This window comes from Vidua chalybeata, chromosome 5 (assembly GCF_026979565.1).
Source record: "Vidua chalybeata isolate OUT-0048 chromosome 5, bVidCha1 merged haplotype, whole genome shotgun sequence".
NCBI lineage: Eukaryota > Metazoa > Chordata > Aves > Passeriformes > Viduidae > Vidua > Vidua chalybeata.
Genome location: NC_071534.1, coordinates 19,618,862 through 19,638,397, shown reverse-complemented (window position 1 = coordinate 19,638,397; position 19,536 = coordinate 19,618,862). Strand labels below are relative to the sequence as shown.

The 19,536-nt window shown below is 50.9% G+C and overlaps 1 protein-coding gene across 2 annotated transcripts; it reads left to right on the top strand.

Annotated features, from left to right (window-relative positions):
* Window positions 1-1,052: 1,052 nt before the first annotated feature.
* On the top strand, window positions 1,053-19,239 carry SYNGR1 (synaptogyrin 1). 2 transcript variants are annotated; one of them, XM_053942240.1, is made up of 4 exons: window positions 1,053-1,234; window positions 11,837-12,074; window positions 12,934-13,079; window positions 15,643-19,239. In XM_053942240.1, the coding sequence occupies exons 1-4, from the start codon at window positions 1,136-1,138 to the stop codon at window positions 15,859-15,861; spliced, it is 702 nt and encodes a 233-aa protein (XP_053798215.1). In that variant the 5' UTR covers window positions 1,053-1,135; the 3' UTR covers window positions 15,862-19,239. The 2 variants fall into 2 exon arrangements, with proteins under 2 accessions (XP_053798215.1, XP_053798216.1); XM_053942241.1 differs by having other exon boundaries at window positions 14,412-15,734.
* The last annotated feature ends 297 nt before the right edge of the window (window positions 19,240-19,536 follow it).

Genomic DNA, 19,536 nt, shown 5'->3' with positions numbered 1-19,536 from the left:
TCTTGCAGCCTTTGCCTCCTAGAGTCAGGGGGTCTCCCCAAAATCTGGACTCCCCATTCACAGAGGGCCTTTCCCACCCTCTCCCAGGACACAGTGTGGGTAGGGTGGTGGGTGTTGGAAATGAGAGCCCCAGGCTTTGGTGCAGAGTGATCCTGAGGCTCACTGAGCATCTTTGTCCAGGGCAGGCATCTGGTGAGGGATAATGAGTTGTGCCCATGGGCCCAGCCTTACCCCTCTGTGGGGCAGCATCCCAGAATGACAGAGTTGCTAGGGTTGGAAGTGACCTCTGGAGATCACCTAGTCCTTTGCCAGGGACACCTAGAGCGGGTGACATGGGAAGGCACCCAGGTGTCTCCAGAGAGGGAGGTTCCATGACCTCCCTGGGCAGCCTGTTTCAGTGCCTCTGCCACCTTGAACGTAAAGAAGTTCTTCCTACGTTGAAGTGAAATTTCTCGTGTTTTAGCTTAGTGGTGCTCTGCTGGGCACCACTGAAAAGTGTCTGGCACATCCACCCACCTTTGAGATATTTATATGCATTAATGAGATCCCTCTCAGTCTTCTGTTCTCCAGACTAAACAGGCCCAGCTCCTGCAATCTCTCCGCCTAAGAGACGCTCCAGACTCCAAATTATCTTTGTGGCCTCTGTGGGACCCTCTCCGGCGGCTCTTTGTCTCCTACTTGGGAGTCCAGGACCGGACACAGCCTCACTAGGGCCGAGCAGAGGGTGTGGGCGGGCGGGGGTCTGGCTCTGCTGGGCCCCACAGAACCCAGGAGTGGCATCGCCCCCATCCCGCCCCCGGGGGTCTGCGGTGGCCTGCCTTAGTGCCGGGAGGTGTTCCCAGCCCCGCACCCCAGGCACCCCCCGCACTCTCCAGCCCCACGGCCCCGCGTCTGTCCCCGCCGTGTGCCGCGGGCGGCGGCGGCGGCGGCGGCGGCGGCGGCGGGGCGGGGTGAAGGGGTGGCTGCGCGCTCCCGGCGCGGCGCGTCCCCGTGGGCGGGCGCGCGCGGCTCGTCGCCGCCGGGCTGCCAGGCACGGCTCGGCTCGGCGCGGCTCGGCGCAGCCCGGCTCGGCTCGGCGCAGCCCGGCACCGCCCGCCGAGCCCCCCGCCTGCCTCCCGCCCACCCCCGCGCCGCCATGGACGGGGGCGCCTTCGGAGCGGGGAAAGCCGGCGGCGCCTTCGACCCGCAGGCCTTCATTCGGCAGCCGCAGACCATCCTGCGGTTCGTCTCCTGGGTAAGGCCCCGCTGCCCCCGCGGGCAGCACCGACACCGGCACCGGCACCGGGGCGGGGGGCGGCCCGCCGGGCTGCGGGGGGCGCGGGGCTCCCTCCCGGGCGGGCGGCTGCCACCGGCCCCGACCCTGACCTTCCTGCACACCTGCGTACACACACACACACACACACTCACACTCTCACACACACACACTCACATGTAAAATCAAAACGCTGTGCGTTATATACCATTATATGTTATTATATGTTACCATCATATGCTGCTATGTATTACATATTTATTATTACCTGGTTTATATATGCATGTGTATGCGCAAGTATCCACATATATATAATATGCATGTGTCCATCAATATGTCTGCACACAGCCTGGATCTGTACACAGAGATATGTATGTATATGCTTCCATAGCATTTATGGCTATGTCTCTGTTATATATATGTTTGGATGTAGGGATCTGTCTCTGGGTTTATATATCTCTCTATGTAGAAACCTCCAGGTATATCCGTATGTATACATGCACATAGATGTACAGCTGTAAGCACATATATCTGTGTGTGAGTGCAGGCCCATGTAGGGTGAGAGCAGGCTGGCTTGGGGTTTCTTGTGTATGGAGGGAAAGGGTGAGTCAGGTTGGACCATGACCCTGTCTCTGTCTCTGGTGGTTTCCAGGGTGGGATGTCTTCTCACTCTTCCATGCCTGTGTGTTTATGGTGGATGCAGGGAGACAGCAGGATGTGGGGTGACAGGGGGAACCCGGGAGGGGGGATGCTGCAGTCCTGGAATTGCTTCCCTGGGGGTCAGAAGGTGCTGGGCTCAGGCCGTGCTGGGGTGAGTTGAAGGGGCTGTGGGGGCTGGATGTTGCTCTGCGTTTTACCCTTATCCTCTCAGCCCCCCAGCCTGCTTTCCCTGTAAGGTTTTCCTCTTAGTAATTCGGGGGGCAGGGGGAAAGAGGAGCCTAGCGGGGGTGTCATGGGAAGGTTTCTCCCTCTTCCCGTGACGCTGATCCATGGCTGCCCATGGGGCTGGCGCGTTTGTTCAAGAAGGTCATTGGGATTAAGGGAGCGAGAGCTGCAGCAGCGAGCTGGCGGGGGAGAGATTGAGGTCTGAGCCGGCAGCAGAGAAGGGAGGGCAGGGAGAGAGCGCAGGGGACGCACATGCGCATGGGAGCTGGGAGGCAAAGCGGCAGGCTGGCTTTGGGAAAATAAAATAAAAGCAATGCCAGGTGGGATCAAGGAGGAAAAGGGAAGGTGGCCTGGCTTGCTGGTGGTGGTGGAGAGGCAGCCCTTGCCTTCCCAACGGGGTGGGTGTGTGATATCCCCTCCGGGTGACTCAGAGGGTGGTTGGAAAGCCAAAGGACAGCTGAGGACTTGATTAATGCGGGCATTCTGTCTTTCTGTCCATCTGCCTGAACTTGTTTACAGTACAGCACATCATGCTGGGAGCGGGTTGGCTGTGCCGGGGCTGCTGCTGGGTCCCAGGCGAGGGAGTACGCGTGCCCCCCGCCCCTGGGAGGCTGGAGCGGAGCCAGCCTGTGTGCCCAGGGATGATGGACGTGATGTGACCTACAAAGGCTCTCCCGTTGCTAATCTCTGTGGCAGAATTTTATCTTTCTCTATCTGCCTCTCAGTCTGGTGGGTTTTTTCCCCTTCATCCAAGCACTGCAGGATTTTGGCTTCCCAGAGGCACCAGGTGAGGAAGAGAGAATAAGAAATACATTTGTTTTTTAATTAGGCACCTAATCTGCTTCAGAGTATTTCAGATACTGTTGGCTTGATTGCTGAGCTCATTTCTGTGTCCTGCAAGGTCTCCCCTGGCAAGAAGCACTTTCTACAGAGCAGCATCTCCTTGGGACCCCATGCTATTTCTCCCTGCCTGTCTGACCTTGACAGGGGACAGGATGGGATTTACCTCAGGCACTTCACTTGGCCCTGGAAATAAAAGTTCTTTTGCAGAAGCTGGAGATACTTCAGGTCAGCAGTTCAGCAAGGGAGGGTGGCATGGCCATCAAGGTGCAAGGCTATGCCTTCCTTCTCCTTCTTTTCCACTGTCTTGGTCTTGTGTGTCCTCCTGAGCATCTCTCCTTTAACAAAGCAGGGGAACCAAAAGCTCATCCCAAATACTTGTAGTTTTGGTCTTTTCTTTAAACTTGAGACCAAGAGGGGTCCCCTGTGGCAGTGAAATCCTCTCTCAAGATGTCACAAGCATCAGACCCTTTATGGCCCCTTCCATAAATTGGATGAGCTTTTCTGAAAAAAGACTAGTTTGTTGTTTTCTTCCCTTCTCACTTTCTCTGAGAGAGGGTTCCATGGGTCCAGTGGTCAGAGGCTTTCCATTGTAAATCTGTTTGGTATCCATTTACTTTTGTGATCTTTTGCCCTTCAGTTTAAATGGTGCTTTTCCGTCCCTGGTGTTTTCCCCTATGTATTTATAAACTGTGATTGCATCCATACTTAGACTTTCTCATGCCAGGCTCTATGAGCCAAATTCTTCTGGTGGCCAAAGGCTCTCCCTCCTTGTGGTCTCTCTGAGAATCCTTCCTTTCACATGCTTTTGCACATACTGAAAGTGTTTTGCCTGTCATCTTCTGAGATCTCATTTGCTTTTATCCTACTCGTGGCATGAATGGTCCATTATCTCTCCAGGGCAAGCAGGAGGCTCTTTTTGGCCTGTTTCACGTGATGAGCTTTCACTGAGCAGAAATTCTCATGATCACTTCCTTAGGCAGTGACCTTGTGCTTGGGTCATGCTGCCTGTTAGCAGACTTCATGATGGCACAGAGGTGCATATGACTTTTTACCAAGAGGCACAAAAACTGGCTCCTGCCCAGGGAGTTTGCAGCCCAATTGAGGCAGCAGCAAATCTCCAGGGAGAACTGCAGGATCAAGAACAGATGGGATGACCAAAGATTATTTATGTTGCTCTTTGCTGAAGAGGACATAGGTTAAGTTTGGCAAGGAGAATGCTAAACCGTGGAAAGAGTTTAGCAATTCTGGAACATCTGTCCACCACAACAGTGTTGTGAGGCAGCTCAAGTTTCGTGGGTGCTTTGGAGGTCAGCAGGCACAGCAGAGTGAGTGTCTCTCTACAGAAAGGTTGTCTGGTTGCCTGGTGTTGTGTGCTGGTGATCAGTGGTGGCTCTGTGGGGTTCTCATCTCAGGTTTGGATGTTTAGGTCACCCAGAAGCTGGAGCTATTGCTGCTACAGCTGGAGCAAATGTCATTGGGTGACCCACACTGAGCTAGGGCTGCATAGCTCCAGGATTGTTCTTGAAATAAAGCAGGCAAGTGTGAGCACATCCCTACATATTGCCACTGTGCCCTGACCCACAGGGCAGTGCAGCAGTGCTCTCCACAGCTGGTGCAGGGGAGCTGGGTGGCTCCTCTGCAACCCACAGGCATTGGACATAGTGCTGGCGCCATAAATAAGTAAAATGCTAATTGAAACAGGTTGTTCCAGGTGCTCCTGTCTGCTTGGAAACCTGCTTGCTGGAGAAACTGAAGTGCTGCTTGATGTAAAAGCCTAACAAGGCAAAAGTAACTCAGTTTTTGGAAGCAGGCCCAGCTTGCTTTGATGTGGGCTTGAGTAAGAGTATTTCTAACCAGAGCTGCACAGACAAAGCAGCCCGTTAAAACTTGTCACATAGGTTGAGGTGCTGAGTCCCACTCTGACACCAAGGACGCTGCCTCTCCGAAGGGAGGTTCAGTGAGGAGAGGCACTCAGTCTCCTTTTCTATCACTTGCTGCTGTTACCACCATGTCCTCTGGCTGATAGGTGCATCCAGAACATTTGAACTGGTACAGGAAGGGCTGTCCCCTAGCACATCCCAAGTGGCTCCAGCTGAGCAGACAAGGCAGGTGAAGGACAGGAACCACATTCCTGGCTTCCCCATGAGAGGCTGGCACCTGAAAGCTGGAGGATGGGAGCTAGCCACAGCATGGCAGAGAGCCCCATCTCCTGCCTTGCCAGCAGGTCCCTGGCTTGCCACACTCATGCTTGGCTTACAGCACCACTTGTCTCTTCCTAAGGACACGTAGTAGGGGCTTGCAATGGAAGTTAAACTGAGTCTTAAAGCCTGGAGGCCTTGTTAGTCTAAAACCAGCTGCAACTGTGTTCCCACCTTCTTTCTGTCCACAGTTAATTTAGCTGAGACCTTGCCCATGTTCCTGACCCATAGCTCATGCTTTCTGCCTCTGCTCCTCCACTCTATTTTTGCAGCAGCCCCCATGCTCACTGGCTGCTTGCTTGTGAGGTAAATTGGTGCAGATGAAAGGAGCATGGCAGTTCAAAGCACGGGCTCTCAGTCAAGCCCTAGGGACAGTTCTTCATGGGATGCCCTTGCCTAGGCCAGCTTCAAAAGGATTTTTGGGGTCTTGCTGTCATTAAGATTGGGTGAAAGGCTGTGTCACAAGATGAACAACAGATACGCACAGTTGCTCAGTGATTCAGGTTGGATACAGCAGGTTGTGTTGCTTCCAGCACAGCATTTCCAGGAAGGATCTTGAAGCAGAAGCAAATCTCTCATTACTGATATTTCCAGATAAAAATCTAAGTAGCAATAGGGACCAAAGTCAGAAACATGGGCAAAAAATAAGACAACCATACAACCATATGTAATCTGCTGTTTCAAAACACGAGAGGCATACAGGGGAGAAGCAGAGGAGCTGCATGGTGATGGGACATGGCTAATGCAAATATTTGTGCGAAACAAGGCAGCAGAGAAGACCTGCGTGGTTGCAAGAGGAGCAGGCACTGCAGGTGGCATGGCGTGCAGTTCTCTGCCTATGCTGGCACAGCCAAGCCAAGGAGGGAGAGATGTGTTGCTAGAAAGAAAACCGAGCTTTTTGTCTGGGAAAAAGATGCATCTTTTGGGCAGCCACTTCGCTGACCAGTGGCACAGCAATGTAGGGACCATCTAGAAAGCACAGAAGAATCTGGATACCGTCATGGACATGTGACTGTGAAGGGCTGTCACCAGCAGCTGTGGGACAGAAGATGCTTTTTAACCAGGGGAAGTGCATGAGACCTGAGCACAGGTCTGGTGGGAGGCAGAAGGGTTAATGGCCAGGCAGTCAGCTGCCAAACCACGTGTGAAAAAAAAGCCAGGAAAGTGTGTCCCAGATCCCATGGCAGGAATTAGGAATGTGGAGCCTTTCTCCCTTGAGTCACCTGCTCCGGCTGAGCCCTGGCTGGGGAGCTGGTGCCACTTGGCTGATGGCCAGGGAGGGTGAGCTGGGAGGGAAGTGCTGGCAGGGGAATGCTTTTCCCCTGCCCCATGTTCAGGGAAATGGGGTCCAGGGAGGCTGGCCTCCTCCAGCACCTGCACAAGGCTCAGACTGTCGAGACTGTGGGCAGGAGTTTGCTGCCTGCCTGGTGCTGGCTGGGGGGAATAAATAGAGGCCGCCTGTTTCCAAGCTGCCAGTCCCATGCATCTCAAAAGCTGCATGTGTTTTCTTCAAAATTAACTAAATACACGTATATTTAATGACAATAATAATAATAATTATATTCCATGTCTGTGCAGGGCACTCCAAAGCTTTCCAGAGACTCCATTTGCAAGTGGCTGAATGAAAATGAAAGCCAGATCATCTCTGCCAGTTTATCATTTGCACCATCTCCTGCTCTTGCTTTCTTTTAAACAGATTTATTCCTGGTCATTACCAGATCAAACTCAGAAGAGGTTATGGCTTCATTCTGCCAGACGGGGATTTGATTTAAAGTCCCACAAGGAATATTATGTCATCAAACTATTTCCTCTCAATAACAGAATAAAAAACAGGGTATGTGAGAGGGAGAGGCAGCACGCAGTGCGACAGAGGCTGTGACTGGAGGGCATTGCAGCAAGCCCAAGCAAGCAGCTCAGCAGAAACCCTCTTCAGCCTCATCCCCACCACAGCCATCATGGGGATCTTGGGGATGAAGTCAGGAAGGCAGCACGACAAAGTCCTGGGATGAGGTACAGGAAAATCCTAGTGCACTGCCAGAGGCTGGCTGTGCTTTGCCTCCATCACATGATGCTCAGGAGCATCTGATGCATGGCTGGGGATGGACAGCATGGTAGAAAGCACCTCACATGATGCTCAGGAGGTTTTGCCTGACTTTCTGCAGGGTTGAGCCTACAGTGGGGAAGGACTGGAGAGCCTCTCTTCTCATCTTTCACCTTTGCCTTTGGCAAAATCAGATCACCTAATTTACCAAGGGGGAAAAAAGAAAGGTGTTTTATGAGAAGATGCAGAATTTTGCCTGGTTTGCACTTTTCTGACTGTAATGAGCCTTTATGTGCTTGTAATGGCCAGCATGAGCCCCTTGAGAAATGAGGAGAGGAAAACTCTCAGCTTCTCTGTCTCCTCCCCGCAGTGCTAAGCATTAAGTTCATTTTGCTGTGTCTCTTGGCACATTGCTCTGCCTGTGTCAGCTTTGCAATGCACCGGGCTCTGGCTGCACTTGGTGTCCTCAAAACTCTTGGATGAAAACAGGAATCGAGGAAATGATTGCAACAACCTATGTGGACGTGGTGGGTAAGGAGCAGTGAAGTGGAGCAAAGCCCGGTCCCAGCAGCAAGGCTGAGTTGGTCAGATATTTTCCAAGTGATCTTTTCTGTCCCTTTTTTGAGTATAGCCAAATATATTACTGCTTATTAAGTGAGTACCTCCAGGCAGGCCGCACACCTGCCCAATTAATGTTGCTCTTGGAGGCTTAAAGAAACCCTCTCAACCTAAAAATCTAGTTAGTTAACTGACTTAAGCAGCCTTGCTGAAGAAATGAGGCAGCTTAAGTGTACAAAGCTGGGGATGGTTGGCTGGTTTTCATTACCAAGCATAAGAAAGTGGCCGGTGATCTCCCTCTGCTGAGTGGAAGGATGGGCTGCATTTGGGAGCCTTGGGAGGCCTCCTGTTAGCCTGCAGACAAGCCACTTGCCTGTATCTCACTGCTCAGTCAGAAGAAGACTTCTGCCATCTTCTCCTTGCCTTCTCTTTGCAGTTGGATGTGTATTTTGGGCCACTTTATCAGTGGCCGTAGGCAAGGCTTTGTGCAGCAAGTGCCAAATGGGGGGAGAAGACACAAGCAGCAGTAACACAGAGCAGTAAGAGGCTTGTGCCAGTGCTGGTGGTCACTGGTATTTCCTTACAAGTGCTGCAGATGTGATGGGAACAGGAACGTAAACACTTCATCCTTGAAAACTTGGTGCTTTGTTTGTTATCTAAGCAGTCATTCATTCTGCATCTGCTGCTTGGATCATCTTGCAGGGCATGGATTGTGAAATCAAGGAAATAAAATATATTTGCTCTTTCTAAGATGACTTGCCATGTCAGTGAGCTTCCACCCAGCTGCTCCCTTACCAACAAGGAATAGCTGCCATGGATGAAGTGTGCAACTGTTTCTTCTAAAGGCTGCAAGATCTAAGCTCGTAACTATGATTTTTTTGTAGAAAATTGTTTGTCACAACAGTTTCCAGGTACAGACATCATGGGAATGAAAGAGGTGATGTTGCCTGTCAGCAGCAGCAGCAGCAGCAGCAGCAGTTGGCTCTTTTGCTGTCCATCTCTGCCTGGAATCTCTGGTTTGAGCCTGCCCATTCTTGCCCAGTCAATGTAACCCGGCCCAGCTCAAGGCTTCTGTACACAGTGGATCCTCACAGTGTTTTGCTGTGCCATCAGGATGGTGACAGGCTGGCAAAGGGAGCATACCCTCTCTTTGCCCTCTCTACAATGCCAGGGGGTGGAGCATGGATCAGAGCTGATGTCAATGGTGAGGAAAACAGAGAGAAGGAGACATCTCATGAGCTTGTGTGCTTTGGTCCATAGAAAGCTTTCCTAAGGAGAAAGAGTACTTAGGGATGGCTTTTTCAGGACAGAGAAGATAAGCATCCACAGTGTCTTATTCTGCTCACAAGTGAGAATAGGCGTAGTGGAATGTCCCCAGAGAACTCCTAAGATCATCTGAAATCAAATGCTTGCCTGTAAATCATACCTTGGGCACCTCCAGGCTGTGAGACAGGTTTCTCTTCATAGGAGAGAAGTCTGGCATCTTGCCTGCAGGTGGAGAAAGGAAGTTATGAATGCCACCTCTGCTTGAAAATTAGGGAGAGGGAGATGTTCCTCTAGTCTTGTGACTCTGAGCTGTGCCTTTATGATGTGGCAGCATAAAAAGGTATGAAAGAGCAAATGCAAAAAGAAATTATTCTGTCCAGCCCAGCAGCAAACCCAAAGGTAGGAGCAGAGAGGAGATGTGTATCAGGATGTATCTCCACAGATGTGTCTCTGGGGAGAAACCATTAAAAAGTTCATTCATCCAAAATGAGTAAGCAGAGACTCACAATACAGCTCATTGTAGGGGTTTGTCTGACAGAGGGGAACAACATTTTACTACTTTTGAATCCTAAACCAAAACTGAACACCAGACTATGCTACTTTAGAGGCCGTTCCTCATCTTCCACAGAGAAGATAAGCCTTCTGTCTAATGCTGCAGAAAACAGGGCACCTGCTTTGTAAGCTCAATATATGGAGGTTGGTACTTCAGGTGTCAGCATCAGTGCTGGTCACAGCCTCACACTGGGATGTCACTTCAGGAGTCTGTCAGCTCTCCCTTGGGTCAGAGGAGCAGGATGTTATTGCCAATGACCCTAAGCAGATCTGCCAGCCCAGCCTGTTGTGAAGGTGTGTGAGACACCCCACTGAAAGAGCCTGGCTGTAATTGTCTGCAATTTAGCTGCTTTCCAAACCATTCAGGCTGAAATTTTGAGGACTAAATCTTTGCTTCTAACAGAAGAGATTCTTATTTAATTTTCACGGGCAATTTCTGCAAAATATGATCAATCTCAATTTGCAAGAAGAAGGAGGAGTAGGAGGAGGACAAATCGGTTATTCTACTTTAAACTTAAAAAGCTCTTATGATTTTCAGAGAACCCATATAGCTCCTACGCTTAGGAACACCAGCTTCCAGCTTTTTTTAGTTTGCTCTAGTGTGATACACTCAATTTCAACAACCCAAGTGTGACCCAATTATGAGACTTGAGGTGAAAAAATAATATTGGTGTCAGTGGATATTTGTTAGAGTTTGGCAGGTGAAATGTGGTTGATGTTGAGTATCAGCCCAAGGTCTGTTGGGGGCTCTGAGTAAGGCTTTTCCTCTGGATCTTGATGCCGCAGGCCAAGCAGCAGAGGTCTGTGCTTTGGATCTCAGGTATCCAACCTCACTGGTAAGAGGTGGTGTATTGGGCTGGCATTAATCAACCATTTTCCCTACATTCAACAAAGCTGCTTCTCTGCTTTCTGGGTTGTCTTCTGGTGCTTGGTTGGGTTAAGTGGAACTGGGGTCCTGATCAGGCAAACACTCAGACCTAACTCCCCTTCCTACAGGAGACTTGGCCTCCTCATCTTCTGGTGTGCTACTTCTTGGGGATGGGAGGGTGGTTTCAAAGGTGCCAAGTCTTGTTGTGCAGACATCTCCCAGGCTGGCAGAGTACCCTGGTGATGTTCTAGTGCACTTCATATGTAATTTCATCCCATGCTTGAGGTCCCATTCCCACTTCCCTGAGGCTCTTCTTGCAGGCAGCATCCAGTCAGCTGTTCCTAGTGAGGGTCTCCAGATGACCTGCAAGGAAAAATCTGTACATGCTGCCTTAAGATTCCTCTCTTTCTTCTGTAGGGAAGGGGAAGCTGTTTATTTGAGATGCAAGGTGCAGGACTGGGGCTGCTGTAAATAGCTCTCTGCTTTGGTGAACCTGCTGTGTCAAAGAGGGACAGCCTTGTGGCAGGCAGCGAAGGCTAAGCCCATGAGCAAAGATTAGACCAGCAACTGCGGATTAGAGCATTTCTACCTGGACTCATCCTTAATTCTGCCTGATTTAAAATAACATGCAATGGCAGTGGTGGTTACAGGTAGGGAGGACTCAAAATGGCCCTGACAAGTGGACCTGGAGTAGGGATGTTTGGCCCCTGAAATCTGTGGGGAAGGTTGGAGGGTGTTGGCATATGGGTGGGTGAACAGAAGGATAGGTGATGTCATGGAGTGGGCTGATGGAAAACTGGTGGAGAGAGGTATGTGGTGTGGGGAAATAGGGAGAATGGAAGCCCAGCAGAATGGAGCTGCAGAGCAAGCAGGGCTGTGGATTGTGGGAGGGTGGATGGGGAAAAGAGTGTAGTAGCTTGATAGATAAAATCAGTGAACAGATGAATGTTAAAAACAATTAATCTCTGGAAGAGAAAGGAGTGAGTGGGAGAGTAAGTGCAGACTAAGAGGATTTCCACTACTTGAAGCCATTGTATGCAGGCACCCACACCAAAACCATATCCCAGTTCACACTCTGTGTCACCTCCCTGTGTGTCTGTGGGAATCCACCCTTACTCCAGATTGCAACTGCTTTGCATCACTTTAGGTCAGATGGATAAAAAGGTTCAATCTAAAAATGTCCTATTATAAGTTAATCCTCAGAAATAAAATTAGACCATGTTCCTGTGGTTACAACCCAGGCAAGGTAGGAGCTCAGCAGAGCAGAAAGGTGCTGGTGAAGGGTGTCCGTCCCCTGCAGAGCTCTGCTCCTTTCTCCTGGTCCAGAGAGATGGGGCTTGCCCTGATGTGTCTCTGGCCTCCCTCCCCACCAGGTGTTCTCTATCGTGGTGTTCGGCTCCATTGTCAATGAAGGGTACGTGAACCGCGTGGATGAGGTAGAAGAGCACTGCATTTTCAACCGCAATCACAATGCCTGCAACTATGGCATTACCGTGGGTGTCCTCGCCTTCCTCAGCTGCCTTCTTTACCTGGCTCTGGATGCCTACTTCCCGCAGATCAGCAGCGTCAAGGACCGCAAGAAGGCAGTGCTCTCGGACATCGGCGTCTCGGGTGAGCCTCCTGCCCTTTGGCCCTACTGGCTTATTCCAGCCATTCAGGCAAACTGCTCAATGTCAGGCTCTCCCCGGAGTATGTCAAAGAGGCCAGGAATGGAGTGAGGGCAGGATCAGGTGAAGCACCTGGATTTGCTAAGGACTCTGTGCTTGCAAGTTCTTTCACAGTTAGCCCCTTGCCTAGCAATCCTATGTACAGCTGACAAGAGAAGGGGAAGGATTGTGTCCTGTTTTTCTGTTGCTTTGGAATGCCCCTTTCCCTCACTGCCAGGTGTCTGCCTGTACTTGGCAGAGGGTGGGGTGGGACTTCCTACCTTCACCCCTTTCCTGGGGGCACAGCATGTTAGTGATCTTTCAGCACCTTTCCTTGATGTGAGTCCCTGAGCTGTTCTGTCCTGAGCACAAGCTGGTCTCTGTGTAACTGCAGACCAGCTGCTTCCCACTCTTTTGCAGCTCCCGTGGAGGGGAGCTCTTTGCTTGTCCTTGCAGGACAGGATTGCGAAGCAGTGGCTGTTTCATAGAGCCCAGGTGATTGCTCTAGTACGGGAAGCCCTTCAGGCTCCCTCCCAAGGCCAAATGCAAGTCCTATGATCAATCCAAACACAAGCAAATGAACTTTCCTGAGGTGCTCTCTGCAGACACCTCTTGGTCACCTTGACAATTTGCTGTCAGGGAGCCTGCCAGCTCACTTGGGCTCAGCCTGGCTGAGCAGTCAGTTTGGCCCAGTCTGCAACACAGCGGTGGGTCTCAGAGGGTTGAAATTTCCAGAGAAATGTAATATGTATATGTTGTGCTCACACATATCTTCTTGTTGTCTTTGTCCTTCCCTTTGGCATGCCGGTGGTGGTCCATCCCAGCCTTTTGGGCATTCCTCTGGTTCGTTGGCTTCTGCTTTCTGACCAACCAGTGGCAAGCTTCGAAACCAGAGGACAACCCACTGAATGAGGGAGGGGATGCAGCCCGAGCAGCCATCACGTTCTCGTTCTTCTCCATCTTTACCTGGGTGAGTACAGTAGCCATGATGTTGGATAAAATGTCCTCTGTACTGTATTATCTTGTGGGGAATGAAAGGAGACTGAGTAAGAGTGGGGCCCCTGGGATCGCAGTTCACATGGCTTCTGAGAAGGAAAGCAGGAGAGGAGGTGGTTGGGAAGTAAACTTGGGAAACAGGGACTCAAAAACTTACATGAAAGGTTTTAGAGCACTAATAAGCATAATGGTTAAGAGAGTCCCATATCCCAGTAAGAAGTGTTCTCAACAGACCTTTAATATGACCTTGGACAAGCCAGCTCCCCAGCCATCATTGTCATAGAATCATACAATAACTTGGGTTGGAAGGGAATTTTTAAGGCCATCTAGTCCAACCTCCCTGCAAAGAGCAGGGACATGTTCAACTAGATCAGGTGGCTCAGAGCCCAGTTCAATCTGCCTTTGAATGTTTGCAGGGATGGGGCATCCACCACCTCTCTGGACAACCTGTTACTGTTTTCTCTGTGAGTCAGAGGACTTCAACAGCATTTTCACCTTACAGACACTAAACAGAGAAGGGAGCTCTGCAGGCCAGGGGTTGCACCCATCTCCCTCCCACCTTTGCTCACATCATGCAAGATGTCATCATTGTTCTTCTGGATTCTGCACCCACCACTGGAGTGCTACCTCACAGGGTCACCTTTTAGGAAGGTGATAGTGCTGTCTTAAGGCTACCCTTTCCCCAGCAGTTCTTTACTGCTAGTTTCCTGGAAAAACTGTTGAGTGAAATATAAATATCTCTGAAGACTTCCTCCTGCCTCTGAGAGCACCAAGCACGAGTGATTTTTTTCTGAAGTGACAGGATAGTGCCAAGCAGGAGAGCATTTTAACCTTGTCTCCATGCATAAGCCCTTGTGGCTTTATCTTCTCTTCTTCCTACAAGCCCTGATGTTGGGCAAGGACCAGATAGGAAAGGTGCCATAAGACCATGGAGCTGTCAAAGAGGAAGAGGGGCTGCAAAGGGTTGTGCTGTCAGCACCCTCGGCACGGCGACACTGGGCAGGATTGAGGGACAGCAGTGTGTGTTCCCTTCATGAGCCGTGTCCTGCACTTGAGTGCTGCCAAAAGCCCCTTGCAAGCTCCATCAGAAAGTGAGATAAGGAGCAGGGTTTTTGCAAGGGGTCCCTCAGGACACTTTTGGAGGTTCCATCACCTGCAATGATCCTCTCTCATGCAGAGGCTTGCAAGTGGCCAAAAAGTCATCCTCTTCCCGTGGTTCCTTGGTTTTTTTTTTTATTTCAGTCAAACATTCTGGTTTGCTCTACATTACTGATTCTTTTTCCCACAACCCTCTCTCTCCTCACAGGGCTTCCTCGCATTTCTGGCTTTCCGGAGACTCAGAGACATTAATTTTCAGGAGGAATACAATACCCTGTTCCCTAACTCCCCATCCTTGCTGCCTTAGTGCCCCTTGCTGATGGGAGAATTTGGGGGAAGGGGTGGAGGGATGCAGCTGGAGGAGGTCACTGAGCAGAGCTGGTTCCAATGCCCTGACTATGAGTGTGTGGTCACTGCAGGGCATGGGATGGGAAGACATAGCCATTGAATTGGAGTGGGGTTGTCCATTGAATGGGGGATCTCCCTCTGGAGAGTTGGAACTGGCAATTTCTTCTCCTCTTCTGCTCCCTTCTCTCCCTCACCTGTACCCTAACTAATGCTATGTAACACCACTGAGCCTTTTTTTGATGACTGCTCAGACCTAATACTTCAGAGAGGAGATGCCTTCTGCCCCCACTATTTTATCTCTTCCATTTCTTCCCAGACCTCATTCCCCAAAAACCTCTCCCCCATCACTTGCTAGACTGCTCACCTCTCTCAGGGATGCTCTGGGACAATGAGCCATGCCTGCTGAACCCTGTGCCCAGGCTCCCACAGTCCACCAAAAGGTGTCTGAGGCAGGAGACAGCAGTTTGCTTGCTAACTGTCCCTTGGTCTGGGAAGCAGCTGCCTTGCTTCCTGCAGCTCCTTCCCAAGGTCTGTGCTACACTTTGCACATGTTGGCTGGTGAAGGTGTTTCAGGGGTTGACCTCTACCTCAGTACTTGGTGTCAAATCCTGCTCTCCTTACTGGCCTTTACAAGTCAAATGGCCTCGTACACACAGCCCAGCAGCTGGGCCCTCTGGTGTTGCCGAGGCAGATTGCCTTCCCACAGCCAGGAGGGGCTGACTGGGCTAACCAGTGCCAACTGAGCCTCTGCCACCCGTAAGATGTTGGTGAAACCCCACTGGCAGACAGGAGGTGCCCTGAACATCCCAGAGAAAGCAGAGAGCCTTGGCAGGCTGCACACAGCCAGCTGGTCTTGCAGCCATCCCTGCCCAATCCTCTTCTTTCCTTGTGGGCTTGTGCTTTCTGCGGGAGAGTGTGGACTTCCATGCTCATGGGGCGTTTCACCGGCGATCTGTCAGGTGGGCCTTGCACACTAATCCATAACCACTACTAACCCCACTTTTGTTTGTTTCTCTTTTTCGGTATGTTCCTCCTCTTTTTCCTCTTCCCTCTCTGCTTCCCATCTCTTCCCTTCACCTCCTCCCTTAAAGGTGGGCCAGGCATTCCTGGCGTATCAGCGTTTCCAGCTGGGTGCCGATTCGGCCCTCTTCTCCCAGGACTACATGGACCCAAGCCAGGACTCCGGCATGCCTTATGCTCCCTACACGAACGAGGAGGATGCTACAGATGCGGTGGGGACGTACCAGCAGCCCCCTCCAGCAGATGCTTTTGACACCGAGACACAGGGGTACCAAACGCAGAACTACTGAGCCACCGATGCCCCTTTCCCTTCCCCTTTCCCTTCTGCCCCCGTTCCCACTGCCGGCAGAAAGCCGAGGCACAAACAAGACACGTGCATAGTGGTACAAGAGGTGGCTCTCAGCTATGCTCCAGCCTTCTGGGTCATCTGTTTTTATTTATTGTTTTTAAAAAAGGCAAAAAAAAAAAAAAAGGTAAAAAGGTTTCCCCATCACCTATTCCTTCTCCTCTCCCACCAAGCTACCTGCCAGAACCAAATTTTTCCAAAATCTGCATTTTGACAGGAAGGTCCCTCCTTTCCTCCTCTCCCTCTGCCTTGTTACAGAGGGCAGAGTCTGTCTTGTGGATAGGAGAGGAGCTATGGCACTGGCAGGGCAGGGAAAAGGGTGTTGTAGGCAGAACAGAAGAAATGAGAGGGACCGAGGACCTTCCTAGAAGAGATGGTATTGCTCAAGGCTGGAGTAGATGTGGGAGCATCCAAATTGGTTTGGAGTACCTGGTGGCTCAGGGAGGAGAATGATGATGGAGTCAGCATTCAAGAGTGTGCGGAGGGGCCTGGAGGACAGAAGCATACTCCATGTAAAGACAAGGGGGCTTTTCCCTGCCACATGCTAGTGAGGGAGGGGTGCTTTACTTTTAGAGGGTTTGGGAGAAGTGGTATTGGAGAGGAGGGGAGTACAAGAAGAAAAAATGGGAAGGGAAAAAGGAAGATTTGCAGGTACAATCAGAAATCACAGGCATGTCTGTAGGTTACAGCAAGAGACTGAGCAGAGCAGAGGGGTGGTGACCTGAAATTCAGTCCTTCCTCAGCCCCCTTGGATTGAGGTGGACAGTGATTCCCCTCGCCTGTACGTCCTGCTAGTCACTGCTCTTCCCAGACCAGTGTTTGATGAGGCAGGAGGGGAGCCATGCCCAGTCTCTGGGCTCAGATACAGTACCTGTGGGAGGAAGGATGGAGGAGGTGGGCTTCTAGAGAGCCCTGAGAGCCTTCAACCCCAGCTGGGCTGGTTCGAGGGGGAGAGGGGAGCTTTGTCATTTCACCCAGAGCAGGAGAAAAAGAAAGACAGTTTTGCTCCTCAGGTCCTGCTGAACCTTCCTCTGTTCCTCTGTTCCTTTACATTAGTGCAAAGCCTTTTGCTGACACCATCTTTGTAGCACACAGGAATGGAGCAGGACCCCACTTAGGAAGAAATACTGCTGCTGGGATAGCCAGCATGTGTCTGGCTCTCACACAGAGGTGCAGCCAAGCGGGAGGGGTCCTGCCCTGTACAGCTGTGCTTTGCCTCCCACTCAGATAGGGAAAAGGTCTTGGTGTGCAGAGAATTGGTTGGGGCCAGACTGAGTTGTCTGAAACCTGGTCTTTCTGTACTTGCCATAGACCATACCTTAGTGCTCTTCTGCCGCATCTCAGATCCTGAGACTTTAAAGCCTCGCCTAGGTGGCAGCAGTGACTGTTAGATAGAGCTCTTATGGGTATCATTCCACACTCCTCATAATTTTGTTCCAAGTAAAGACAGAACTGTGGAAGCCCACTCTTTGTTCCAAGTTAGAAGTTAGGTCTGTGTGTGAGGACAGATTTCCAGATTTCCCCTAAATGGAAATAATTCAGCAACAGCCACCTAGACAATTCTCCTGGGCACAGACATCTCTCAGAGCACAAGAAGCAGGTTTACCTTGCAGAAGTGAGGAGCTCCTTCCCCCACGCAGCTCCCCTGCTTGATGCAACACTGGTCCCAGTAGCAAAGATCAGGAGCAGATCCAAAATCTGTCATTGCACATCCAGCCTATTACTCATAGCCCCATTAGGAGTGGGGAGAATAGGATGCAGGTTTGGCCTGTGGTTGTGTGAACATCTTATCTGGAGGACACCAAGGTTACCAGGCCTTCCCTCCTCCCAGTGCCCCACAAAGATAAGGAAGGGGTAGAAACTGTAGCGCAGCAGGGGGAAGTGGAGCACTGTTCTCCACTGTATATTCAGGCACTGTTTCTCCCTGTTCCTACCAGCACAACTTGTGCTGCTGGTGGCTGTCCCCATGGCTTCTCCTCCCCAGGCTTGCCTTGCCTTACTGGCGGTTACCCACTGGTGAGGACAGGAGCGGGGGATCAGGTAGCCCTAAGGACACAGCAGGAATGACTGGGCACAGGCACACATCCCTTGCTCTGTGCCTATAAGTGAATGCAATACTGTAAATAAAAGGGGTGCTTTTTGGAAGGAAGCCCCTTGAGCTTCATTTTCTGTGGGTTCAGCCTAATATTTAGGCTTGGGACGGGTTTACTTTATTGAGAGAGGTTTGTTGTGACTGGATGTGGGGGGGAGCACCCTCCTGTCTGTCTCCCACCAGGGGAGAAGAATGATTGAATGATGAGGTGGAGGAGGAGAGAAGTTAGTTGTACTCACCTAGATTCATCTGTGTCATCCTTCATGCTTTCCTTTGGGGTGTGGGAAGGGAACAGAGAGGAGGTGGAGGCTGTAAGTAACTATCCCTCAGCACAAAAATATGTTGTACCTTTTGGGAGGTGCCTCCTCTGTGAGTGACTAGGCACATAAGGAGAGGTACAGGCAGTGTGGAGGGGGAATCTACCTGGGGCTCTGTTTTGGGGTGTGGTGCAGGAGCATCTTGCATGCCCCTTCTCCCATCCAATGTACGTAGGTGGCTAAACACCATTTGGGGCTGACTAATGAGCAAGCTTTTCTTTATCCTCTTGGGCTTGCTTCCCTCATGTAACAAGCTGATGGGCTCAGGTGGGCTTGAGGCAGGAATGAGCCTCCCCCTCAGAACCAGCACTTCAGTGGGACATAATCCAAGTGACTTCATCTTGGGTTACGTCCCATCTCTCTGTTGTTCTCCTTGCTTTGTGTCATAAAAAAAGCATTGATGTGACACTACAACAGAAGATACTCGGACAACTTCTTGCTTTTGCTCATGGGAGAAGACATACTCTCCTTGGGTTCATGTGCTTTCAGCCTTTGCAGTGGAGGGTTGGTGGTGACAGACCTTGGAGTGGGACTCTGCTTGTTTGCATGTAGCCCTTTAAAATGCAGAATGCAATTTTCAGTGGCACTTGGCTAGTTCTGTAGCTGATGAGACATACAGACCCACCCAAAGGGCTGGTTATCCTATCTTAGGTGCTTCTGATAAGGTGCTGCCTATTTCTGGTGATCAGAGGTGAGACCTGAGCAGCTGACTGGAACATGTCCCTTTTACATTCTAAGTGTGGGTGAGATCAGCCCCGGTCTAGAGATTAGGAGATCAGAGGGAAGGCTGTATAAGCAAAATGATAAGGCAGCTTTCTTCCCCCTCTGCCATTTGTTCTGATTACAGGGGATTACACATCCCTTGTTGGGAGCAATGGCCCCTTGAAGTCTTCTTATTTTACGAAGCCCCCAAGTAAGGGACTATTTTGTGGAAGCAGAGGCTGTGAAGGGTAAAGAGATGATGAAATGTTGCCCCAGTTCTGTCTGTGGATTCAGCCTCCTGATGTGTCCCCATCCCTGGATCACCTATATCCCCACAACCCTGTTCATCACCTCATCACACGCCCTTCCTCTGCGTTATTTCTGGCAGTTCCCCCAGGGGAGGAGGTATCTTTGTCCCTGTACCCTTGCAAGCACTTAGGAGGACCCAGGAAGGCAGCATTGCAGGGTGATTCCCACAGGAGTCTCAGCTCCCATCCCCAGAGCAGGT

What these genes read in the sequence shown, in the direction of transcription:
- SYNGR1 (XM_053942240.1), top strand. Translation starts at nt 1,136, where the DNA reads ATGGACGGGGGCGCCTTCGGAGCGGGGAAAGCCGGCGGCGCCTTCGAC. An exon ending in CTCGGACATCGGCGTCTCGG is followed by an intron (nt 12,075 to 12,933) that starts GTGAGCCTCCTG and finishes GGTCCATCCCAG; the next exon opens with CCTTTTGGGCATTCCTCTGG. An exon ending in TCTTCTCCATCTTTACCTGG is followed by an intron (nt 13,080 to 15,642) that starts GTGAGTACAGTA and finishes CCTCCCTTAAAG; the next exon opens with GTGGGCCAGGCATTCCTGGC.